The following is a 27,726-nucleotide window of genomic DNA, read 5'->3' as shown; positions in this document are numbered from 1 at the left end:
TGGCAATACTTCAAGTAGACATATTACGATGAGCAATTGCTCTCCAACAAAACTCTATACTTATCAAGACGAAATACATGGGTTATGATATAAAGATGCTCAATGTTTCAGCCTTAGGCTGATCGCGAGTCCCGCATAGATCATTAAGGCGGTTTGGGTGAGCATAAAAGATATGAGAAAAAAGTTATGATTGACAACAGATGCATAAGATTTTAAATTCTTACTATAAAAACTTTACTTAAAATAAAGATTTCATACATATATATATATAGTGTTCAAATAAATATAAATTTCTATTAAGATTTTTTTTTCTTTTGAAACCGTTAAAAAATAATTGAACTGATCTAAAAAGTTATTCTGGAAGCAAATCATCGCCTACGTCTTCATCAGCAAACTCATCTTCATCCATTTTTTTCCTTAGTGCTGTTTTTGGCCTCTCAGGTTGAGGCCCAAGTGGATCCAGGTAGGAAGCATCTACATTTTGAAAAGAAAGAAAAAAAAATAGAGTAAAAAATGTGTTCTTTTACTGAATCACTAGAACTGGGTGGGATCAATATACTAGAATAGGGGTGTTAAACTGCTGACCCGCGGGCTGGTTGCATCATACGGAGGCCTTGCCCACCCCAGCTCTGGCAATGCAAAAAAAGTCGCTATACATCGCGACACGTTACGTGACACGGTGAGTTTGACACCCGTGTACTAGAAGGTAAAAATATAATCCAAAATTATGTTAGATTAGAGCAGTGTTTCTCAACCTTGACAATTTTAAGGCATGTGGACTTCAACTCCCAGAATTCCACAGCCAGCATTGCTGGCTGTGGAATTCTGGGAATTGAAGTCCACATGCCTTAAAATTGTCAAGGTTGAGAAACACTGGATTAGAGAAATGGGCTGAAAGTTAACAATTAAACAAAGACAAATGCAAAGTCTTAATTCAGATAACGAAAATCAAATTCACAGATTTAAAAATACAGAATGCGAGTCTTAGAAGAATATTTGGGAGGGAAGGAAGGGAGTGGGGGAAGGAGGGAAGGAAGGAAGATGAGTCAGATGTGACTTCAGAGAAGGCAAATGCCATTTTAGACTACATCAACACAAGCGTAGTTTTAAACTGTAGGAAACTATTCTACTTTGATCAAAAACCCAACTTTCAGGCACCCATTCTTTTAAAAGGTTTTACAGAAATGAATAAATTCATAAGGTACAACAAGGATAACCCGGAACTAAAAACTATGTCATACAAAGAGACTAAATTAGGGAATTTTTAGCTTTGAAAAGTTGTGGGTGTGGGGGATAGAACAGCACTCTTCAAATACCTGAAAGGGTGTCATTCAGAGGAAGGTTATGACCTGTTCTCCATTATGTCACAGTGCAAGATGCAAAATAAAGGATTAAATTACAGGTAATTTAATTGGATGTTAAAACAAAAACTTCCTAATAGTAAAAGCAATAATATTATGGAACCAATTGCTCAGTGAAATCAATTACCCAGTGAAATCAATTATCCAGTGCATGTTTCTCTTCACTAGATGTATTCACATGGAGGCCAGACAGCCATCTGTTGCGCATGTTTGAATTTGGATTCTTGCACCCAACAGAAGCTGGACTTAGTACCCCCCCTCAAATTCTGTGTTAGAATAAATCACATTTCACAGTCCAAGGCAGTTATGCACTTTTCTCCAAATGTGTAACATCTTGTGTCATGTCCTACCAAATTTTAGAGATCTTTCTCCCAGTGTTACTACTGAACCTCTTCTTCTGCGCCAATGAAGACAAGAATCTCCAATTTGGGAGGAGATTGGCCCATTGGAACTTTTAAAGGAAATGTCATGAATCAGTATGTTGGGGTCAGTTGCAAAACACGCATTCTTCAAAAAAGCAAGACTGCCAGACACATAACATGCCCAAGATCTGAATGAAAAGAAGTAGTTGGAACAAAAACTGGAACAAGCTACAAAGTCTTGCCTCAGATCTTGAATATCTGAAAAAGGGAGGAATCAGCCTCAAATTGTAAACTTTTTCTCTTCCCATATAGTTCTGGCTTTCTCTTCCAATCTCTCAATTCAATTACTAATTCCTCTCTATTTTTATCTGTCCCACTGGATGCTCCTTCACTCACACAAACATAAATTCAATATCCGACAACAGACAAATATCCAGAGATTCTTGGCTTCCTTCCCTCCCTCTTCTCATAGTCTCCTCAATTCCACCCCTACTGCTCCCATTTTTCATTTCATTTCCGGTCCCAGCTTATTGCCATAATAGTTATCCCCAGTATGCTTATAACCTTGTCCTTCAGCTCCAACACTGGATAATAACCAGCTCCTCTCTTGGTTGCTCAACTGCCATTTCCAACTCCCTTTTCTACCAGCCACTAGTTAGAGTAAGTAATCTGAGTGTATCTGGTGAGTAGGAATTTAATGTGACCAAGGACTGGTGAAGCCATTCTTTGTAACTTTAACAAAAGCAAGAATTATTGCAGGAAATACATGAGGTTGGGTAAGGGTTCAGGGGAAAACATGGCCTATAATTGTTCATTATTTTCATATATTCTATCGCTGGAACACATTTTCTGTAAAGCACGTCCCATCACCATTGCCTCCCCTAATTAAATTAAGAATAAATCTGCTGTTTGGGATATACAGTGGTACCTTAGTACTCAAAACTGCTTTGAAACTCATCACATTTGGTACTCAACACATTTTGATGAGAAAATTTTGTCCCAGTACTCATCATTTGTTTGGTATTCAATACACAAGCTACAACTTGTTGGTGTCAGCTGTCTTGTGACTCACTACATTATTCATTATGAGAAAAATTTGTTCACTACCCATCATTTTTGGTACTGATCGTGCCTCCCAGAACCAATTAAATAAATAAATCACCATGATTTATTTTTCATGAGCATATCATCAATGTATTTAATTTCAATTTATCCTACATTTAGTTTCATTTCCATAGGCAATCTAGGAGCTCTACCGTTTGCAAAGAGAAAATTTCACTTCTGGTGTTCTAAATTAATATATAAACAGAAGAAACATTTTATACAGCTCACTTTGCATTCTACAGGTTTGCAGAATGTACATGTAGGCTACTACTGAAGTACATATTATACATTATGCTTGAATTTCATAAAGCTATATTGATTCTATAAGGGAATTATGTGGCTGAATTTGATGTGGCTGTTCAATCATTCAGGTGCTTTTTTGTGATTCAATGGACATTATTTTGCCAGGATTATTTTGTCAGTGCTTCTTTGAGGTCTTATAAGATCATACCCAGTAACAGTAACTAGTGACTTTATCTTTTGTCACTCTTTTTCAACTGCCTTCATTCTTCCAAGCACTTTCTTCTCCAAGGATTCATATTATATGCTCTACATATTTAAGCTACATTATCAGCACTCCCACTGAGCAGCCCATTTTATTTTATTTAGTATTGAATTATATGTCACTGATGTCCATTATAAGCACTAGTGGCGCAGTGGTAAGAATGAAGGCTAATTCTGCCCACAGTCTGGAGTTTGATCCTGACAGGAATTGAGGTTGACTTAGCCTTCCATCCTTCTGAGGTTGATAAAATGAGGACCCAGATTTTGGGGGGGCAATATGCTGACATTGTAAATCCCGCTCAGAGAATGTTGTAAAACACTATGGCGCAGTATAAAATCCAAGTACTATTGCTATTGTTACTGAAGTCCAAAGTATCCTCAACAATTTTGTCTAGCAACATAGTTCAAAGGCATTGACTTTTCTTCAATCACTCTTTCTGATGGTCTGGTTTCCATGCAAGACTTTGGTACTAACTGGGGAAACATCTCATTTCTGATATTTCTTCATATGTTGGTTAGATATATCAAACACAATGAAGTAGAAGGTACCTTTTTTATTTTATGGCTGGTCACTGTCCCTGTAAAATTTTGAGCCTACAGCTGTTACTACTCCAATGTCTCTACTTGTATTGGCATGGCATTTGCCATAACCTAGGTTTTTTACAAAAAACCTTGAAGAATAATCTTATTTTAGCACTTTTTTCACAATTAACAGAAGACCCCATAAGTCTTTCTTACTTCCAGATACCGAAGTGTCATCGCTGGAATATCTAGGTTGATGTTTCTTCCCAGATATACTAGTGATATCTCTTTGATATCAGTTTTAGGCTGACAGGCAGTTTTAATTCCATTTTCTATTTCTTCTAGTTTTTGATAATATATTTTGCATACTGGAAAAAGTCCACATGGTAGTTTTATATATATATTTTTCTGATATGAACTTTTTGCCTAAAGAGTAGTAGTTCTCCTTTCCTGCCATTATAAACACTTACTTATACCAATGATTTAAAGAGTTAGATTTTGGTCTTCTCTGTGTATCTGAACAATTCTATGAAAGTAAATAATTAGATACACACTTACCTATTTCTTTATTAACATTACTTTCATATGGCTCATTTGTTCCTGGCAAAGATTTCAATTTCGTACTCAGACGTTCTCCTTTAATTGTTGTGCTACCAGGTTCTGACATAAGAGAGAATAATGTTCAATATAATTTTAGGTCAACGTAGCACAAAGTCTTGGTGTATATGAAATTTTACAAACTTGGAGCATTCCACATGCAGTTACTTTGCCATAACCCAAATGACTTACTTGAAACTATGACCAGATTCTGACTACGAACCAATCTATTCTGGATTACTATTTTAGTAATCCTTACAGCTACTGATAAAATTAGTTTGTATGCTAAATAGCAAAAGCCATTTACATGCCTTGCCTAAGACATTCAGTTGAATTCAAAGCCGAGTTGAATTACAAACCTTTCTGGCTCACGATCAACATTTCTAACTACAACCTGTACCCACAAAATGCCACCTAGGCACAATAACATCAATAAGGCAAGATATAAATCTAATAAATACTGTGGCAATGACATAGTGCACATATTGTTTACATATTGTAAATTCCTTACATGTAATTGTACATGTACAATGAAAAACTTCGGTATGTAAGATACAATTACATAGTGATATCATGCTCTTCTCCCCCAAGGCAGGCCAGATTTTTTCTATCAGGATCAGAGTCATCAGGGGTCTTTATCATTTGTTAGTTTGTTAGTTATGACATCTCATAGGTTCTTCCCCACTATTCCCTGAAGACCTTACAGGTTTCCTTGAACGTGGTCCTCTTGGAGCAATTATTTTCATGATGGCATGTTTCTTATTGGAATTATATACTTCCATAGGCTGCATGTTTCTGTTCTTTACCAGAGAAGCCCTGTTTATTTCCATTTGCTTAACAAGTTGCTAAATTGCAAATTAACGACCTGCATTTTAGTTTTGCTGAGACTGAATTTTATTTGAATGACTGCTCACACAGATGATTTCCATATATTTTAGAGATCAGAGTTTAAACATACGACTCTTTCATTGTGATGTTTTAGTTCTCTGCTGGGTTTTAGGGAATGTTGCTCAGAAAAAAAAATGTTTGGCATAAAATTTTCTACAATCAATCATTTATTCTTCCTTATCTCTTCAGACTGAAACACAATGGATAATTTTAAGCAGTGTTTCCCAAACCGGTGTAAATTACCAAAAATGTATTAAAAATGGTTGTTTTTTTTACACACAAACCTATTAACCAATCACAACAGGGACATTTAAATTGGTTATCCATATTGGGTAAAAAGGACATTCTGATTATCCATATTGGGTAATAAAGGAAAAAGTTTGAGAACCCTGCTTTAAGAGATTTGCCTTTGTTTGGAAGAGCTGTTTGTAACAGCTTCAAGAGGTCTTATCTCTCATCCCTTCCTTCTTCTCTCCAGTTATCAATTCCTCTCACCCTCTTTCTGGTGGAAAGAGGACGGGAAAAGATGTGTTTGCATATGAGAATAATTTGTTTAATTATTTAAGTCAGTCTTCTGCAACTTATTTCTTTCCAGATATGTTGAGACTATCATTATTTCCAGTCAGAAGAAGCTACAGCCAGGTTAGTTGATGGAAATGATGCTTCAAGACTTCTGGAACATGGCAGAAAGCTAAGATAATAAAATAGCAAATGAAACCTTACAGTGATTCATCTCCAGAAAAGGACTTTGAGAAAATGTTTCTTCTCTCATTCATTGCAATGTTTTCCTTTCCATAGTACAGTAAGCAATACCAGGAATAAAATGTAATATTTATGGTTGTAACATTCATTGGCACGCTTTCAATTGCACTTCAGAAACATTTCTTCATAACCTACATTACACAGTAAGGATTGTGTATGAAAATATATAACAAATTTGTGTGATGCTGTTGAAAAAACCTACCAAATTCAATAAAGCAAACCTGACAGATCTACAAGATGAGGAACAGAGATAAATTAAATTGAGACATTGCAAAAATGGTGACATTCACCCAACTTTAATTGGATTAATACTCACCACCTCCAGCACTCCCTTCTCTGCGGGCACGGGCACTGCCATTTCTGCCAGACCTGACACGCTACAAATGATGGAAAAGGCAGAGTTACTGCTTAATATCAATAATTATTATAGCATTCTTTTACACAAATTACACCTCACAGTTCTTCTTGAGATCACTTACTGAGTTTTAAGGATAAGAAGGATTGATTGGGAGGAAGAATACAAATACATTTGCCCAAATTACTGTATACTCCTGAAAATACTATATATTTTCCTGAGCTTTTTGGATTGAGTCTTAAACATCAATAGCGCAATACCTGGCCCTTGAAAAAGCGATACAGACTGAAAATTGTCTTTTTTGAACGGATCTCATATGCTGAATTAATACATTTTATTTTATTGTAGTATTATTATTATTGACTTTATTGTAGTAATGGACCATAAATCTTGCTTTACCAATGGGAACATTTAGGGGCATGCAGAAAAAACTTCAGTAACTTCTTTAAAAATAATATTTTCTGGATTTTATTGGTCTGCGTTTATTATTATATTATGGCTGATGAAGAGCAAGCTAGCTGAACTAATGCAATCAAGACCAGAATTGAAAAATCATCAAATGATTCAAAGTGCAAATTGTGCAAAAAAGCAGAAGTAAATCATAGATTTACTTGTGCAAGATGATTATACAAAATGACTACAAACAACGATGTCATACAATCATTAAAAAGATAAAAATTATCTTTTTGCAGTAATGAAACATTGGTAGCAACATGGAGTTGAAGAAGTAGTTGAAAATGAAAAGGTTTAAATATGGTGGGATTTCTGAATTCAAATTAATAACGGTTTGGTACATGACTGTGGTTGAAAAGAAGAAAGCGTGGATAATTCAGGTGGGAGACTGTAGAATAGAAGTTAAACTATTGGAGAAAATCAGAAAGTATCAAGATCTGAAAATCAAAGTTGAAAAGTTATGGCACTAATAGCCAGTGGTGGTCCCAGTGGTTATCAGCACACTGGGTGCCATACCAAAAAGCCTTGGACAACACTTAGAAAATCTGCACATTGACAAAATTTTTATCAGTCAATTACAAAAGGCAGCATTGCTTGAATGCAAACACTACGTTGACACATTATGACAGACATGTCAAATTCACGATTTATTGGGACAGTTTTGCCTTTGCTGGCAATGGGGTGGGCGCAGCTTCCGCATGAGGCATCCGGCCCATGGGCCGGCAGTTTGACACCCCTGCATTATGACATCTAGTTCTTGGGAACAACTTGATGCGTATGAAGGCCAACACCATCTGGCAGTTGTGATTTCAAATTGATGTGTATAATAACGCATCTGTTTTTCAAATTTTATTTAAATGTATTCAATTTCTATAGCTGCCCATCTCTATCCAATTGACTCAAATATTAGAGGGCTGCTTTTTCTTTTATTCATTGCCATAGCTGCGGGAGAGGAGGAGATTATGAATAATTTAAGCAGTGCCAGACATACATGATATTGTCGCATGCTGCTTTGTCATTAGTTGAGCCACAGACAAGAATGTGCTGTGACCTTTATGGGAGCAGCCATAACCAAAGTGCTAAGTGTTTTTATTTATCTTTTGACATGTTTGTATTGTCCTGAGTTAAAGTAAACATAGATAGATTTTTACCATTACATGTTGTAGCACTCAAAAGCTATTTTGGTGGAACTGTATTATTAGAAAGTCTAGGGGTGCAATACAATAAAATCAGATTGTATTCTTAAGAGTATTGAAGTAACTTGTGCTTTTAAAAATGACTTATACCTGTTCCCTTAGTTCTTTCAATTTTTCTACTCTTTTAAGCTTTGTTGCATATTCTTGCACTTCTTTCATTCCCATATCTGTGCAGAGTCGAACCAAGAATCGTAAACCTAGAATATAATAGCCACAATATTAACATAACAAAAGAACAGGTGTGGTTTTTTTTCTCCTAGCACTAATACTGTGGAAAAAAAGTGTGGGGAAAAAAAACCTGAATGGGAGTAAAAATGTATTCATTTGTGCAACAATACAATACAACACAGCATGGATCGGGAAACTTTTTCTGTAAAGGGGCAGATCCCTTTCACTCCTTCATCTCTGCGGTATGGATGGAAGTTTTGCTGGCCAAAAAGGGTGGCAGCCATTGGACAATGCCAGCCTACCAGCAAGAAAGTCATTGAACGGAAAATATTTCATTGCGACATTAAATTGCCTAGGGCTTGTGATTTCATAGCACCACATTTCTTAGACAACAGGAGGTATTAGAATCTTGCCTGCAAATTCTCTTTTCATTTTTGTTAATAAAAGAATGCATGTCTTTTCCCAAACTCTTGTACTTGTATAATAAATGCTGAAAAGTGAGAAGGATAGTTTTTAAATGGAACATATTAAAGTTTTAAAAGTAACTTTTAATTAGATAATTATTATCATAAACATACTTATTAGGTAGTAATGCCTATTAAATATTATAGCACTTACTGCCTACACCATACATCAGAATGTACTTTTAGAGAGTGCCTGTCCCCGACAGACTTTTATGAAGTCTCATAAGAATCCACCTTGTGCAGTCTAGATTCCATTAACCTCATTTTGCTTTCTATCACATTTGATACCCTGCCATATAACAGAATAACAGAGTTGGAAGGGACCTTGGAGGCCTTCTAGTCCAACCCCCTAGTCCAGCAGGAAACCCTATATCATCTCAGACAAGTGGTTGTCCAGTCTCTTCTTAAAATCCTCAAGTGTTGGAACACCCACAACTTCTGGAGGCAAGCCATTCCACGGGTTAATTGTTCTCAGTGTCAGGAAATTTCTCTTTAGTTCTAGGTTGGTTCTCTCCTTGATTAATTTCCATCCATTGCTTCTTGTCCTGCCTTTAGGTACTTTTGGAGAATAGGTTGACTTCCTCTTCTTTGGGGCAGCCCCTTAGATAGTAGAATACTGTTATCATCTCTAGTAATTATTTTCATTAAATTAGACACACCCAATTCCCGCAACAGGTCTTCGAATGTTTTAGCCTACAGTCCCCTAATCATCTTTGTTGCTCTTCTCTGCACTATTTTTTAGAGTATTTCCAATATTTCCAATGATTTCTTGTGTATTTAATACAAAGAGCCCCTTCTAACAGATCTTTCCCATTCCCTGCAATGCAGAGATTGTATCCAAAGAAGGGCTTCCTCTGCTTAAGAAAGCTGGAAAGTCTGTTTGTGCTGGAGGTGTGTGTACAGCAGACCCAAATGATGGATAACTTGCTTTAGACTGAATATGATAGCCCCTAAGTAGTAAGGCAAATATTTGTGTATGAAATAATCCAGTAAAAAAGTGAGATAAATATAAAATGCAGTGAGCATTATGTTAGAAAAATTACTTACATTCGGCATTATCTGGAAACCTTCTGTGAATTGTCTTGTAGGTATCCAGAGCTTTTTGATAGTTACCTATTAGCCAGTAAATAAAGAAGGAAACAAGCTCAGACAGATAGGCCAAATTATAGGAAAAATATTAAAACTAAAATGCAATTGGTATGGACACTTACCACTTCTTCTATAGCAGCTGGCAACCATCAATTGCCATTTCACCTGGGTTGGCCTGTAAGTACACATATCACAGTGCAATGCAACTGAAAAACTTTCCTTAAACATCTAGCATATGGATGAAATTAATCAAAATGGAACTGCTCAAAGCAAATATTTTCATGGACAAATAATTTCTTTCTCTCTAAGGGAAGGTAAAAATATGCAACTGAAGTAAGTTTCAATGCCAATTTGTAATCTGAAAAGAACAGCACTGAAAATTGTACTTTATTCTGGCTGGATGAACCCCAAACATTTTTAAAACTGACTACTCGGTCCAGCCAACAGGAACATTTATGTTGCAGCTCCTTCATCAGGAGAGCCAAAAGCACATATGTATGGATTATTAGATGGTTATATTATCTTAGCATCACACAATTTTTTGTTTCTTAAGTCAAACCATACATTCACATATTTTATATTATTACGTTGCCTCACAGATATTCTGCAGCCCATTTTCCCACACTCCCACCAGGAGATGCTGTGAGTTATGTTTGGCATATAACCAATGATTTTAAAATTTAAAACAGAAACATATCAAAAAGCTGATTTCTGTAGAAGGAACGATAATGATTGAGATTATACATGTAATGCTTAGTGTAACATACCAAATGGAACACAACTTATCTGAAGCATAGATAGAGCTCAAGGTTATTATATAGCTTTTTTTTGTAATTTTAAAATTAAAATCCTTCCTGCTTTATCTATGACTATTGATTTTAAAATGCTCAAGCTTCAGGTTTTTTTAAGTACCTCTATTGATCTATATTCATTCAGAAAAAACTCTTTTCTATTGGTCATTTCCTAAAAGACTAGTGAAGTGATAACTTGTTTTTCCTGAATTACCAAGAAATAATTGAACCATAAAATGTTTTTGATGTATTATGAAATTCTGACTAGGCTTCATTTAAAAGATGATTCTATCTTTTAATAGCATAACAATAAAAGGAAATTTGTTTAGTCCTACTGAAACTATTTCTGTCAATACTTTCATGAGCCATGATTCTATCGGAATCAGGATTATAACACTCAATTCTAAATCTTTCTCACATAAAAATAATGTTTATGAAATAATTCTGATTTGTTTGATTTTGTTTCAATGATAGCCACTGGTTTATACTATAGACAACACCTGAAAAAAATTGGGTTCATATGATGCATGAATCCAGACCAAGGGATCCATCAACAGAATCTCTACTAACCAATTCATGAGAAGTGCTAATATGATATATTATTTCAAATGAGTTTATATCTAAATTAAGGAAACTGGAAGTGAACTTTTAAAATCTATCATAACTACTGCGTTTTTTTAAAAGCAACCCCAACATTCTTTAAGAAGAAAGCATGCATGCATGCATGTAGGCATGCATGTCTGCCTGCATCATCCATCTATCTATCTATCTATCTATCTATCTATCTATCTATCTATCTATCTATCTATCTATCTATCTATCTATCTATCTATCTATCTATCTATCTATCTACCTACCTACCTACCTGCCTATCTACCTACCTATCTACTGGCTCAGACAGAATGTTTTCAGCCATTCCTTTGTCATTTTTATTGTCACCACTAAAGCTTTTAAGGTTTATCAAATAAACCCAGTGGAATCTAGTCAAAATATTACACATATTCTTGGCTAAACTGGAATAATTCAAGGGTACTGACCTCTTCATATCAGAACAGATCTAGAAAAGTGTAATCCAGAATATTTCATCCTTCTAATAAATTGCTTAAAAATTTACTTGAATTTTCTTTAAAGTTAAATCATAGCACAACTATTTTAAGAGCATCAATGAAGCACTGAAAATAATTCTTGAAAAATCGCCCAATTTTCTATACCTAATTTATGTCAGTGATAACAACATTGTAGAAAATGCCTGTAGAAGTAAAATGACTCTCAACATACAAATGTTGTGATTACTTACTGAATAAGTGCTGCTCTTTCAAAATAGTGAATGGCTTTTTCACAGAATTGTGTGTCAATGTAATAGGCTCCAAGCCATTCTATAACCTCAATGTTTGAAGGGAAATACCGATAGGACTAACAAAATAAAAGGATTGAAAGAAATGTAACGTTAGTGATAAGCTATATTTTGCTTCTAGAATAGTTTACACATTAATGTGTAATTCTCTAGCTACTGAAAATACATAATACATGAGTGTATATAAGTAGCATTCTAATACATTAATTAATCAGTAAAGAGAATGTACTCATTTGCAATTAACAGAAAAATTATGACATTTGATTTTAAAAGTGCTTTTTTCTTGCATATTTGATTTGCAAGCATTTTAAAGGTGAAGTAAGGAAGCACTTCCTCAAATTATGATTTTTGCTGGTCAATGTTAATGTAATAAAATACTGTATATTACATTTGTTACAGTGTATTACAATTACAATGTGTTTCCACTGAATCTAGTAGCCAAAACTAATTTATTTTAGGTAAGCAAATTACCCAAGCTTAATAATTATGACTAAATTGTTTGGCTTAAACAAGCAAAATTTATATGTACCATAAATCTATAGACAATTTATGAAGAGTTATGGTAGCCTATGATAGTTAAACATGGTGGCCATTTCATGCATTTGAAAACGTGAGCTATTTAACTTGAAGAGAAAAATTATATAAAGTGATTATCCATCACCTCTCGCTCTCTCTGTAAACAGTTCAAAGTACTGATTGCCAGGGCAAGGCTACACTGAGAATATGGTTGAAATGGTCTTTGTGTGTTGTATAAAGAAGCTGCAACTCAAAGCAAGGAGGATAATTCATTAGCAAATTTAATCTAATTATATTAACTTTTAGGTGAAATGTTCAATAATTGAAGTATTTATAATTAGACTGGCCTAATTCAGATATGACACATATAATCAGACAGTTGGTCTCTTACTGAATATTGAAAGATAGAATTACAGCAAGTTCTTAGATTAAGCATGCCCTGGTTTAAGTATGGACCCTACTCTAGCAAAACATGAGCTAATTACACAATGATTCAAGTTCATTATGCAATACTACTTATACGGTATTATAAAATAATACTGTTCCATTCGCATAAAATTCAACTTAAGGACATATCTTGAGAACAGAACTCATTCTTAAAACTGGAGACTACCCATACTCTGTTAAGTTAGCCACTGACTGCAGGATTCTGCTTTAAGAGCATAAGTATCTACCTCCTTAATATACCATGAACATCTATATTCATTCATGCAAGGAATATGATGATGAAGAAAACAATGGTCTATGTGGGTCAAGAAACCATTGGTCAACCTAGCAGATTTGAGTATTGTCCAGTCTGGAGAAGGTTGTTGAGAATTGTGAATGTCCCTGGAGGGGATGGATTATCTATACCTTTTTCATCTGCTCACTGTACCAAAACCAAGTTAATTGTATTAATTGTTCCCTTTGTTAAACAAAGTTATCTACAGAGTTTTTGGAGATAGGAATTGTGAATGTGGCCTTCTTCTCTGGAACTGCATTTTCTAGGGAATTCAACTTGCTCCAATAATACTAGGGGTTTAGGAAAATAATATATTTTTAACAGAGGGACAGATTAATTAGGAGAGGCTCCTCCTATGTATGAGTAATATAAGATATAGGAACATGATATAGGAGTATTTTACTATTACTGTATTAAACTTATGGATATTAATGATTTTATTTATCTAGACGCATTTCCTAATTTGAATCCTATTTAAACATGGCAGGATTTAAATCTGCTTAGAGCTGATTAAAAATCGGAGGGGCTATAAATTCATAATATTAAAATATAAGGATTTTTTTTTCTAAATCTCTGGTTATATGGTAGTAGTGGATTTATTAGTCTTCTTCAACTTAGTGCACTTCAGACATATTAAGCTCCTGGAATATTCATCAGGGATGTATCATTCTATTTTTCTTAATCTGCTGATATACATTACCTCAAATTTTCCAAAAATCTTTCATAATACCATTGTGGATGACAGCATGCGTATAAGGGAAATCAATCTATTTAATCCTATATGAGAATTTTTCCATGTGAAGAATGAAATTTCAAATAATAATAATAATAATAATAATAATAATAATAATAATAATAATAATAATAATAATAATAATAATAATAATAATAATAATAATAATAATAATAATAATAATAAAAAAGTTGGAAGGGACCTTGGAGGTCATCGAGTCCAACCCCCTGCTCAGGCAGGAACCCTACACCATTTCGAACAACTGTTGTATTACTAAATAAAATGTTTTCTCTGTGGATTCCATATTCTTGACCAACAAAAATATATTTAGCAAATATATTTACTGTACGAAGAATTATTTTTGCTAATCAGAATGTTGAATTCTTTGCCATCTTAAAGGGTCAAATTACAAATATATTTCACACTTATATAATATGCCTATTGTATATAAGGAACTACAACAGAGTACTCTTCCTCATTAATGACCCTCAGATGCTCCAGATTTCAATTCCAGTAAGTCCCAGATAGCATATGCAAGATGTAGGCTGATATGGAAATGTAATTTTTAAAACACCTACCTCATAATAATATTGAAATGCTTGGGACTTGTCACCTTCACTATCATAAAGTTCCCCAAGTTTTGCCAGTGCATGTGAGTCTGTTGGAACAACACTAATAAGTTGCATAAGCCACTCAATGGCCTGATTAGGATCCTCCATTAATTCATATCTGAAATATTGTCAATTAAGGAATATCTTATGTAGAGTTTTTTTGATACCTTGCAATGTTTAGATGAGCACCTGCTGTGCTACAATTGTGACTGAAAGGACATTGACTATCTGTAGTGTTAAACACTAGATTTGTTGAAAAGATACATGCTTGCAATTTGGAAGAGAACCTGGGCACTATTTCGAAGAATTGCATGAAGCTTCAGAAAAGAATCCAGTGCTTCATCTAGTCTATTTAGCTTTTTATATGATAAACCTGCAAAAAGAGATTGTGTTTGTTACGAAAAATAGAAATAAACTGAGCTAAATTACATTTTTCCATAATATAACTAAATGCAAGTCCACACATGCTGGAAGGTAATCCATTTCGAGGTCTTTTTCATAATAAAAATGATATAAATACACATAAATGGTCACAAAATTCTGATACAGAGCTTAGCCTACCGTTTTGGCATCTTATGGCACTAACTAGAAATCGTGGATGAAAATGTCCTGGGAGGGCTTCTGATGCTTTGCTTTATTCCCATTCCCTCACAATGCCAAAATGGGGTAATTGTGTGGCTTCAAAACGTTTTGATTTTATCTAAGGCATCTACAATAAACCACAATAGTTTTAAAATGACATGCAGATAGTCCTCCACTGATGACTGTTTAAAGGTGGTCCGGAATTCTGACGGCCTCAGAAAAAGTGCTGTATGGATCACGATACACTCCCATGGTCAGCAATTGCCAAGCACCCCGCAATCATGTAATTTGCAATTTTCTCTCTTGGTTTCCCCAGAAAGTTGGTGGGGAAGCAGGCAAGGAATGTTGTAAGCTGCTGCTGGTGCCTGTTGAGAGAAGCCCCTCTCATCTCTAGGTGCTGGCTGAAATAGTTGCCTACCAAGGGCAGTTAAACTCCTTCAGAGGGGTGGCTTTGGTCTGCACTTGAACTTACCATCTTGGCCCTCCAATTGTGGACACCCCCCCTCCATTAAGAACAAAACTAGCTCTTACTTTCCAGTTTTAGAAATGACACATTCTTATCCAGAGTTCCAATCATCTCAAATTGCAATCGAAATTGACTTGTGACTTACCAATATTATAAAGCGCTTCGGTGCATGACGAATCATTCCTTAAGGATTCCTTATAAAACTCTGCTGCCTTCTCATAATCTCCATTTATGAAAATGGTATTTCCTTTATTTGTCAGAGCAGCTGGATTGTATCTGTCAGAATTTACAGCTAAATCTGCATAATTGCTTGCTTGTATAATCTCATTTTCCTAAATTAAACAGAAAACATATCTTATCTAGTTGCTGATGCTTTGGAAATTAACTCTTTAAAAATATATTTTGATTCCTGATATACACTGATTTGTTAAGTGTGTCTCTAGCCCTCAGTTTTTATTAAAATCATACACTACCATTTAAAGTTTTTAGTACCTATTAAGATTATAACCCATTGGTTAAGCGATATAACAATATATCTGCTTCCTAAATATTTTGCTGGCATGGTTTTAAATAGATCCAATTGTTACAAATTGAATGAATCCAGTTATCTTTTTCTTAAGACATTTGCCTACCAGAAGTATTTCTACTCCCGGTGTTTCAGAATTAGTTTGAAGCTGACCCATGGTTCTCTTCATTGCTTTCTTCCTCTGAGAATCCATGAGCCAATCAACGTTGCCTTTAGCTGACCAATTAAATATTAGGAGAAAAAGATATTTAATCAATCCTGTTTCCGTTATCAATAGTTTAACTTTATATGTTGCGTGCATTTTGCTGATGATTTCCCCAAAGATCCAAGTGGTCGTAAAAGAAGGGAATTTCAAAGTTGCCAAAAGGGTATCATTCTAATCCATTTTAAGCACCTATTAAGTAATATTTCTTGGAAAGTTGCTGTGGCAGAAATGGAAAACCTGTGTCAGTTAAAACAAATCGACTGATGTCAACATGTACCACTGAACTCACTGCTCTGTTACTTACTTGAACTTTGAACGGTTATCTTTAAGAAGCACATTTCACATGAACTTGAAGTAAACAATTTCAAGATAATTAACTTCAGCAATTAATGAAAGGTACTCAGTGGCTATTTGTTCTTAAAACTTCTGACTACATTTAAAAGTAACTATATGAGAAAATCCAGAGAAGCTCCATAGCCTCAGACTTTAAAAAAAAACTTTTAATTACCGTACTCACCAAAAAGTATAGAAAAGAAAGATTTGTTGCAGCTGCACTTTTAACTCTGCTATCCTTTTTTTCAAACATCTTTAAAGTGTCAACAGCCTAGAAATAATTAGAAAGCAAAGTTACTCTCAATGTAAAAAAATTACTCAGCTCTACTGGATAGCTGCAGAACATGAGCTGCTTCTGAAGATTGTTCTAAAACTTCAATTAGTGAAACATCTATTTTGAACTAGTAGAAGTTGACATTAATGTGATTCTAAACACTTCAGCAGCTGCATGGTCTTCCAGTCCATTTCAGGTCCAATTAACGTACTGATGCTAGAACTGTAAGATCTAGCCAGGAAAAATCCATCTGTTCATTAGATGGCAGTAACAAATCAGAATTTTCTGCATCTTCTGGCTTGCCTACATTTCTGCAACCCAGAAATTGTAGTCCTGGTTGATATCAATCTTAAAAACCCTGAATGGGTTGGAACCAATGCAACTCCTTCTGGGTGTACCAGCCTGGACCATTAGCTCAATCCTGAAGGCCCCTTCCAGGTCCTACTTCTGAATTCCAGTGGCAAGAAAAGAGAAAGAAAATTTGTATCAGAGGGTGGCATGCTTTTCTTCTAGAATGTTATCCACAAGACAGCTCAACCCTAGAGAATCTTTCTCTGAGAAAGAAAATGATGGGATCTTGCTCACTTATGCTCCAGACGTTTGCTTCTCATCAGCTCAGGACAGTGATTTCCCTTAGGTTTGAGTGCCGGGAGATGGAGATTGAAGAGAAGCCATCAAGCTCTCAACAACAACAGCAGAGTCTTTATAAGGATTTTGGGTTCATTAACCTCACTTTTCTAAACCTTTTCATAAACTGACTAATGTAATAAAGTAGTATTTCAATTTTTTAAAGATATGAAATTATATTTTGATCACGATTCAATGTAAAAATTTACCAGTAAAATGTTTATGAAAACACTGTACCTGATTAAAATCTTTTTGCCGCAAATAGGTAATTGCTTTATTGATTTCCAGGTCATTGGCTAACTCTACATATTGAGATGTTTTTACCATTTCCACACACCTTCAAGGTAAAAAAAAGAGATTTTTTTTTCTTATAGTGGGTCTTTCTATATTAAGAAGGCAATTGCTTGATTAAGTTGATCCTGTAAATCAGGGGTGTCAAACTCAATTTGAGGGCGGCATCAGCATTGTGGTGCCCTCTGGGGGGGCAGGTGGGTGTGGCCCATTGGGTGGTCGTAGCTGTGGTGGTCATGGCAGTCTGGGTGGGCATGGCCACCTCATTGCTCATGGGGGGATGCCTGTGGGGGCTGGGCAGTGTTGGGGGAGATCCAGGGGGTCTCTGGCGGGTAGAGTGGTGGGCAAGAGGCTCGTCCTGTGGGTGAGGTGAGGCGAGATGGGCTGGGGCAGCTGCTGCCTGACATATAGGCCCCCGCATACAGAGGCTAGCGAGCAAATGGGGAATGACAGTGTCCGTCAGCAGCCACAGCCTGCCAGCGCCTCGACCGGTGCACTCTGGGGCTCTGCAGCCTGCTGCCAATACTGGGCCAGCCCTCCAGCAGCAGACAGAGTAGGGGAGGGGGAAGGCGCGTGATGCAGACCGCCAGACACGCCTACTCTGTCCCATCTGTTTTTGCTTGCGGTTGGAGAGCAGGTTGCTGTTGGTCATCTCCTCAGTCCCCTCACAGATCTTTTCCTTGGCCCGCGAGGGGAATGTGCTCTACCCGCGGGCCAAGGGCAAGATCCTCGAGGAGGCTGAGGAGATGACCAGTGGCAATCTGCTCTCCAACCAAAAAGAGATGGGACAGAGTAGGCATGTCCAGCTGTCTGCATCATGTGCCCCCCCTGACTCTGCATGCTGCCGGTGCTGCCACAGCGCTGCTGTTGGAGGGCCAGCCCAGTATTCACCACGGGCTATGCAGCCCCTGCTGCCGGATGCCATCAGCCCCTGTGCGCTCACCGCCTCCTGTCACGCGCCTTGGGGTTCGCCGGGCTGGCCGGGACCAGGGCAGCAGGGCCCAGATCCTCGCCATCTCTGGGGCACCCCCGGGGGCCATATATTGGCCAATCGCGGGCCGGATCTGGTCCACGGGCCTTGTGTTTGACATGTCCGCTATAAATTGACTTAAATACTTGACAATTTTACAGACCCAGATACTTAAAAGGAGACTCACTGAGTACCCAATAAAGTACCAAAACATTAATAAGGTGAATTTGTTGTGCAGTTCTGTTTTGTAACAGCCTTATTTTGTAATTTATAATAAATTCAACTCAACTGAGAAAGGTTATATTGTTACTATACAAGATCCAGGCATTAGAACTTTCAAGGGCAAATACACAATCAATAAAATACAAATTATTTCATTTTACTTTAATCACTGCATATGACCATGATATAATATCCAATCTTTAACAGAATCAACCAGAGGATAACAGGTGAAAAACAGAGGTCCATAGTTTAAAATTGACACCTACCAGTCATAGCCTACTGCAAATGAAGTTTCAATTGCTGGAGCAATTAATTTAGCAGCTGTCATAATATACTTTTCTGCTGTAGCTTTCCTAAAAAAAAAAAAATTCTAGTTAAAAGGGGCAAAGCCTATATACACATAGTGGCTAATAGAAAACTTTATTGAAGAGATTAAATATTTAAATCTAATATTTATTTAGTAAATAATAAATATTAAACAAAAACATCAAGTAAGATACTTTGAAAGGAAACTGATTTGTGGCTTAAGATAAGCTTTTAGGGTATAATCCTCCATACTGATTAGGACACTCATTCTGTCCTCAGTTTGAACCCTGATTCTTTGAGTATGGAAAATAAAGTGAAATGCCTGTAGGCTTGGGAGGTTTGAAGTTTTTGCAAAAGTACAAATATTTAGATTGTCCTACCTCCTGTCCAACTCTAAACGGCAAAGAGCTAAATAGGACTGAACCTGCTCCAGGACTGTCCCAAAGGAACTTTTTTCAACAGGCAACTGGACTTTGTTTTTCCTTGAAGACGTTTAGCTTTTCATCGAAGAAGCTTCTTCAGTTGCCTTTTGAAACAGCTCCTATGGGACAATTGTGACCTGGATGACTGAGAATCTCCACAGGATTATGGAATATTACTAATATTATTAAATCATAGGAAGAAAAATGGAATAGAAAATCAGGACTGGGAAATGGAATTAAATGCCTCGAAGAGAGAAAGGCTATTTGGCTGCACCTTAACCAGGAGCATTCCATGGTGTAACCTATTATTAACATGTTACTTGTCCAGTTTTTAAACCTGCCTTCCCACATATTTTCTCAACCCTTTATGAGATTGCAGAGGTGATAAATGTGGTAAATAAATGAAAATAAATTGACTTCTAACTTAGTATAACCAAAGTAGACAGCTGGAAAAGCACACTGAATTCATTTACATCTTCACCTGCTTAAACATGTCAACAAAATATGAAAGATAATGAAAAGACCTTTGGAAATAATATAAGAGAGACTTACCTTTCACGTTCCATTTGTCGTAAGCTATCATTCTTAATAGCTTCTATCAACAGGTTTGTATGTGGATCATCCTAAAAATGCCAAAAAGGTAAATGTAGTCATTGGGGTAACACAAAAAACAGGAATGGATATATGGACACAGAAATGTATTCATGAAAATCATAACATTTTATGTGTCATACTCTTTAAAGTATTTTTATTCACTCAATAAAACAGAAGTACTTAACTTAGCACATCTTACTGCAAGATTTCAGCAGTCCAACCTAAGCAAAAAACTTATTTTTAAATAACTGAGACATTTGTATGGCAGGTTAGATGCTGATTTCTGTGCCGAGCTGGGGATATATTTCAGTTCCAAAAATAAATTTCTATTTACTTTTTGGTCTAAAAATCCCTTTATCCATATGAGGACTTTATTAAGTATTTCTATACTTATTCTGTAATTTATAATCTATAGGGTGATGTACAAGTTCAAATGAGAACCATTTAAATATTGCTAGAATGCAACCATTTCATTTGTGTAACAAACTTTACTTCAAAACTGCATTTAAACTATTTATCTGTTAGAAAAAAAGATCTGTTGGGATGAAATTACCATTGTTTGATATTTATCATAAAGAGTTTTTATGCCACTATTATACTATATGGAACATTTTTCCTTTCCATGATTTTTTTTGTCTATAAATTGCAATTTATGAATTTGTGCATACTTACTCCTTGTGAAATATATTTGTCATCATCATCTATTTCCAGTGGAACAGCAAGCAGTTTTTGGAAGGCTTTTTTCATTTGATCTCTGTCTCCAGTAGCAAAGTAGCACAGGATCAAGTTGAAGCCTGCTTTCAGGTTTGGTGATGTGCTCATAATGTGCTCAAAGGAACTAATGGCATCAGTATATTGGCCGGTTTTAATAAACGCAACTCCAATGTTTTGCATTATTTTAATCCTAATGAAATACATAGTTAGAACCTTATATTAAACTGTATCTTAAAATAAAGATACATGACTGCTGAACTCTGCCTAGAATACAGTCAAAAATGCAAATTAATACTGTATATAAGAAAGTAATAACAACACCAAAACAAATTAAATAAATTAAGTAGGGATCTGATATTTTTACTCCACTGATTCAGTTTATAAATCCAACTATGAGTATCCCTGGGCAATATAAAATAAAACATTACAATAGCATATCATTATAAAAACAATAACAACAAGCATAAAAGCATGCCATAGAAAAACATTTGAAAACAATATTTATTACAATTAAGAATGGATAAAAATCAACCATCAACCATTAAAAACCATCAGAACTGATTTTCTGCCTATCTAAAGCAAAGTAATAAGGGGTTATAATCTCATCTTCCTTAAAAGGGAAAATGTACAATGAGGTCCCACTACTGAAAAGGCCTTTTTTAAATACCAAGTTATAACTAATGATCGATAAGTTTATATGGAGGAAAACAATTCCTGACAAAATTGGCCTAATCATTATAACCTTCATCCAATTCCCACTTAAGCTGTCTCCTGGTCAACAAGGTTTTTATTCAATACCTTACTGAATGTCAGGTAATATTGCAGGACATTCCCTATCTTCTCTGAGTCAACTAAGTTGGATCACAGAGTAAGTATTATCAAACTATTAATGAGAAGTAGATGAAAGAGAATCAGGTATCCGCCACCTACAACTCTTAAAAGGAAGACTTATCTATAAAACATACACAATTGTAAGGACACTAAATTGCTTTCCACCTTATTTCTACATGCTCTTTTGCTTGAGGATTCCACTTTATATAAACAGGGCAGATAACTAAAATGTTTCCCTTTGTCATGTCTACTTTGCCCTCAAGATAATATGAAGATAGCATTGAAATAAATGAAAGGTCATGAGTAGTCTCAGTAGATAGCCTATGAACAAGACTAACAGGGCTCTGTAGACAGAAAATTAGAGTGAACAACAAATGGTCAGATTTGTTGGAACTCACCTCATCTCCTTGTGGACACTTGCAATCTGATCTAGAGCCATTCGATAGAACTTGATGGCTTTTGAATAGTTCCTTTGTTTCAAATAAATATTTGCCATGTTCACTTTCAGCATACCTATAAAATAATACAGAATAAGATGTAGCTCATATCCCAGTTATTTTCCAGAATATAAGTTAGGCTGTACGCAGATATAAAATATATATAGTTGGCACGGAAGAATTTGGAGAAGAGGAAAATAAAAAGAATGAGCTATTTGGGACAAAAAAGAAATGGAGAGCTTGACACCTTTTATTTTCCAGTTGCCTAATTATATACACAGCAGGCTTTTTTTTACTTAGATTGGACTGCAAGTTTACCTATTTATTTGCAAGCCACAACTTTCTATGCCACTTCAGTCAAACTGACTTTGTTTATTTCTATCCCACCTTTATTATTTTTACAAATAACTCAAGGCAGTGAGCAGATGTAATACTCCAACCTCCTCCTATTTTCCTCACAACAACCCTGTGAGGTGGGTTGGGCAGAGAGAAAGTGACTGCCCAAGGTTACCGAGCTGGTTTTTAGGTCTAAGGCAATCACCTGGTTTCTACAGCAAACTGGCTCTCATTTTACTTAAAAGCAACATTTTAAATAGCAAAATGCTGGCTTTATTGGGCCTACCTAATTTACAGATTTGAAAAAGTGGGCTTGCAACATATAGATGATCAAAAGATAGCTGCAAAATTCAACTATTTCTGACTTAGAGGAACTTATTAAAGCTTAAAGGTATTACTGAACTGGCAATCTCTTTTGCTAAATAATTCCCCAAAAAGTTATTTCTTCAGATTTGAAAGCATATCTGACAAAAGAAAAATATCTCACTGGACTTATAAAATGGCACCAATTTCTATATTTGGCCAATATCAACGAACAGAGACTATGATAAATGTTATACATTGCCCAGAATCACCTACTGTATGTATGTGCTAGGTGGCTATATAAATTTGTTAAATAAATAAATAGTTCCCATTTGATATAATTACTCAGCATGGTCTGATTCGGTAAAAGTAAATTACCTCCATTGACGAACATTTTGTTTTTCACGATGACCTGATATGTATTTAGTGCTTCTGCATACATGTCATTAGCAGAGTATTGGCTAGCCAAATTGAAGAGTACCTAAAAGAAAAGAAATGAGATTATTTCCATTGTCCTCCACAAGCAACAGTTTTAAATTTCTTCATCATAAAGTTGAGGCAGTCGGTAGTGTAGCAACTATACAGGAAAAAGAGAACTGTTGCCTTTTGGAAGAAAACAGAGAGCAGCTACCCCAAGGGAGAGGACAGAATAGCTATTAGCAGGACATTATTGAACATTCGGTGTGGTCTACCCTATTCCTCAAGGGAAAGGTTGAGAGATGTGGTCGTCCTCACCTTCTGAGCCAGGAGCCCTTTGAGCTCATTTGGCATTTCAAGAACCCCTCGTGAGAGCTTGTGCACGATGGGTGCTGACCATGAGGCCTTCCCCATTCACACAATGGCAGCTCTGGGGACACAAGTGATTAAAATGTAAAGGTGATTAGGAAGTCAAGTGAAGCTTGACACTGGTAGCTTCATGGCAACAATAGGAAAAGATCTTTCACTTTTTCTGGGATTTTTTTAAAAAAATATGCCAGCCTAGCCTAAATAATTTGATTCAAAGCAGTCTTTTCCAGAAAACATTCCCTACTGCCCTATTTAACGTTGCTCTCTCTTTTTTTTTAAGGCAAATGGTTATATTTTCAAGTAAGGTACTCAATGGTGCCATCATTTGTATTTCCTAAAAAAGCCAATTTGGGATCCAAAGGCATTTTTAGAAGTAAGGATGATGCTAGTGAACAGGCTTTGCTTTGCAGCATGTCAACTTCTTTTGAAATTTTAGAATGAATTACCTACAAACAACCTCCTCACTATCTATTACACTCCCTCCCCACCTGATCTTTTTATTAATAAGGTGCTTCAAAGAACTTCTCAGAAATCATTAATTTGGTTTAAATTTAGATGATGGTTAAGCAGTGGTAGGCTTTAATTCTAGTTAATATAGAATGACTGGTCTAAACTAGAGTTGTTGTCATAGCTTTAATTTTGTGGGGTTCTTGTTTTATTTAGTAATATTGCTGTTGTTACTTATCCAGGGTTATACTGTATAAGATGGGTGGGCATATAAATCTTTTAAACAAATAAACAAGTAACATATGCCTACTATCAATATAGGCAAGTGAAAGTTTACAGTTCTAGGATACTTTTGAGGCCATCTGATTTATGTTGTTTTTGGTCTTTAAATTCAAACACAAATGCTGACATTCAATTAAATGTAATTACAATACATGCACAAGATTCTGAATGTGCATTGAGTGTTTTTATGGTTACTTACAGTATAAGTAAGATCAAGGTTAATATTAGCAGGAGACATTGTCTGTTCACGTTGCCTTACTAAGGCTCTTTCTTTTCTTCCAGCATCTTTCGCCTTTTCTAGAGCCTTAAAGAAAATAATTTATGTTTCACTGGTGCCTTATGCCCTTCCTTAGACAATGCTGCATAAAACCATTTTCATATATATTTACACAAACCTATTTCTATAACTGCATATAAAATCACTAATAGAAACTAACAGCAAAACAAAATGTTCATGTCATAAGGATACTCAAGTAGAGAATGCATCCCTCACTAGTAGATTTTAATGCTCTTCTTTAGTAGAAAGTGAGCTTACAAATTCTATTTTTGAATACTAATATGAAATCTAAAAAAACCCCTTCATATACCAAGAAAGGAATGAACAATTATTTTAGCTTGGAAAGAGAAAGCAGGAACTAGTTTCTATAATCTTCTTGGTAAGGACAGTTGTAGCAAATTTCTTCTCAGCAAAAATTGGTGTCTCCCATAGCATAGTTTTACATTGTGGTTTGGGTTTTAGGAAGATGGAACAACATATTACCTTTCAGCTTTGAAATCATCAGTGTTCTCATCATGTATTGTAGATAGATGGGACTAATTTTTTTCTAAATGAACACAGAGGAAACTAAATTCCAGCCCAAACTTAATTCTAAAACCCCACTCTTACATAACTGCAAAATATACATGCTCTAGATCAGGGGTGTCAAACTGTCGGCCGGTCCGTGGGCCAGATGCGTCATCTGGAAGCCACACCCACCCCATTGCCGGCAATGGCAAAACCGTCCCAATACGTTGCGCAACATCACATGACATCGCGAGTTTGACATGTCTGCTCTAGATTATGTACTCTTTCAGCATTCCTTAGAAACGAATATTTTATCATTTTCCATAAAAGGGCTAGATAAATACAATGATGTCCAGAAGCAAAAATATGAGCAGGCCACTAATGGTCATTTTATATAGCAGTGGTGGCGAACCTCTGGCACGCGTGCCAGAGGCGACACTCAGAGCCCTCTCTGTGGGCACCACGCCGTTGTCCCAGCAGAATTCGCCAGAATAGTGAGCACGTGGCGTTTGCAAGTGACAGGGCAGGAAGTGAGCGAGCAAGCGGCGTTGGCCCCCCGGGGATGCCCTGGAGATGGCAAGGGACTGGCCCCTGCCGCCCTGGCCCCAGCCACGCCCACCAAGTCTGCCATAACCACTGCAACCATGCTATCCAGTGGGCCAGGCCCCCCACGCCCCCCCCCCGAGGGCACCAAATGCTGATGCAGCCCTGGCACTTTGGATAAATAAGTGGGTTTTGGGTTGCAGTTTGGGCACTCGGTCTCTAAAGGTTCGCCATCACTGTTATATAGCATACTTGCCATATGAATAATTTGGTCTATCAAAGGAGATGCACTAGTTTTTTGAATTTTATACATAATGGATGAATTCATATAGCAGTTATATCTAGATGTGTTGAGAATTTTTATCCAGCTAAGATTTTTATGATGGCTCTTCATCTTTTATTACTAAAAACAAACTGGCAATCTGAAAACTATAAAAGCAACAATGCAGCTTTGTATTTCAGGATGAAGTAATAATTTAAAGCTACCTCTTACCAATTTTAAATCTCCACAGCTGTGAGCAATGCAGCTTTCTTCAACCAACTCATTCACTTTTTTTTCTAACTGTTTAATCTTCCCTTCTGGACTGAAATAAGGAAAGAGCAGAATCATACGACATCAGAAACACCAAGGCTAAAAAATATACACTTTGGTATACATATTAGGTGTACTACATTAGGTTTTGCTTGGGCTGCCCTTGTTTATATACATTTATTTTATACAGATAATTCTGTGTTGATTTCCTAATGAAATACTCAGGCTGGACTATTTCTGAAGAAGAAATTCAAAAATACATGGTCCCTCGAAAGATCTCCCAAGAATTTATTGCAGCAAAAACTGTTGAGGTCATGTTATTTTTAGCTAATGAAAGTTTCCAATGCTACTGTGTATGATGGTCATTCTGATTTATAAAGAAATGATTTCCTGCCCACCTCCCAAATATGCTCCAACTATCCAGGGCAAATTTGAGAAGCATACACAGTAGCATGAAGTAGAAACAATCTGACTTACAACGACTATTTAATTTGCAGACAAACACTAGACACAAAAAGGCTGGGTAATTTATTTGTTTGATTTATATTCTGCCTTTCTTTCCACAGCTCAACACCACTTCTGTGGCAATCTCTCTTCATTTTATGAAGCTAGCCTGGGCTGAAAAGAAATGAGCACTCCAAAGTTATGGAGTTAATTTCCATAACTAAAAGTGAACAACCTGCCCCCAATCCCCACCCTATTGCAAGACAAATGATTATAAAGATTTAAACATGCAAGATGATATCAATTCTATTGGAATGGATATATGTTATATATGTAACTAAACACAATTGATATATCCATAGGTATAGTTTCAAAAACTAAAACACTGAAATTAATAATGAATCACATTTATCCTGGTCATAGGAAAGTGTTTGAAGATGGCACTGTGTGACATCAAAACATTCTCCCACAATAATTAATCTATAGTACAAATATCACTCTTTGTACTATGGCACTCTATTTAAAACGAACAAGCACTGTTTTTTTAATAAGTCATATTATACCAGTGTAGAAAAATAAAAGATCCAGCCTTTTCCAATTAAATTCTGTTTTATTGCCTTACAATGAATGATGTATATGCTATTGATTTCCCCCCGAAAAAGACATGACAAAGTAACTGTAACAAAGCTGTCTACCTACCTATCTTCACTTTTTGTTTCTAGAGGAGGAGCTGGACCTCTTGCCTGGCCAAGAGGATCAAATGCAGAACCTGCAAATTAATAAATATAAATGAGAACTCTATATGTCAGTGGTGGCGAACCTATGGCACGGGTGCCAGAGGCGGCACTCAGAGCCCTCTCTGTGGGCACGTGCACCGTCGCCCCAGTCCTGGGCCTTCATCTGGGTTTTATAAAATCT

General features: G+C 36.0%; 1 protein-coding gene across 1 annotated transcript in view; it reads right to left on the bottom strand.

Annotated features, from left to right (window-relative positions):
• Positions 1-169: 169 nt before the first annotated feature.
• The window catches only part of IFT88 (intraflagellar transport 88), a 34,332-nt gene continuing 6,775 nt past the window's right edge, over positions 170-27,726 (bottom strand). The window contains exons 8-27 of the mRNA XM_015814402.1: positions 27,508-27,577; positions 26,326-26,416; positions 24,705-24,809; positions 23,369-23,471; positions 22,313-22,427; positions 21,042-21,273; positions 20,328-20,398; positions 19,314-19,400; positions 17,802-17,901; positions 16,848-16,934; positions 15,745-15,931; positions 14,816-14,924; positions 14,519-14,669; positions 11,914-12,029; positions 9,948-10,000; positions 9,784-9,849; positions 8,195-8,301; positions 6,417-6,477; positions 4,412-4,513; positions 170-474 (exon numbers count right to left, since the gene is read on the bottom strand). Coding sequence (XP_015669888.1) covers positions 353-474; positions 4,412-4,513; positions 6,417-6,477; positions 8,195-8,301; positions 9,784-9,849; positions 9,948-10,000; positions 11,914-12,029; positions 14,519-14,669; positions 14,816-14,924; positions 15,745-15,931; positions 16,848-16,934; positions 17,802-17,901; positions 19,314-19,400; positions 20,328-20,398; positions 21,042-21,273; positions 22,313-22,427; positions 23,369-23,471; positions 24,705-24,809; positions 26,326-26,416; positions 27,508-27,577 — 2,135 coding nt within the window. The 3' untranslated portion in view covers positions 170-352. The remainder of the gene's footprint in view (positions 475-4,411; positions 4,514-6,416; positions 6,478-8,194; positions 8,302-9,783; positions 9,850-9,947; positions 10,001-11,913; positions 12,030-14,518; positions 14,670-14,815; positions 14,925-15,744; positions 15,932-16,847; positions 16,935-17,801; positions 17,902-19,313; positions 19,401-20,327; positions 20,399-21,041; positions 21,274-22,312; positions 22,428-23,368; positions 23,472-24,704; positions 24,810-26,325; positions 26,417-27,507; positions 27,578-27,726) is intronic.

This window comes from Protobothrops mucrosquamatus, unplaced genomic scaffold (genome assembly GCF_001527695.2).
Source record: "Protobothrops mucrosquamatus isolate PMUCROS unplaced genomic scaffold, P.Mucros_1.0 scaffold249, whole genome shotgun sequence".
Classification (NCBI taxonomy): domain Eukaryota; kingdom Metazoa; phylum Chordata; class Lepidosauria; order Squamata; family Viperidae; genus Protobothrops; species Protobothrops mucrosquamatus.
The sequence above is the reverse complement of the archived record's forward strand: the minus strand, read 5'-3'. Positions and strand labels throughout refer to the sequence as shown.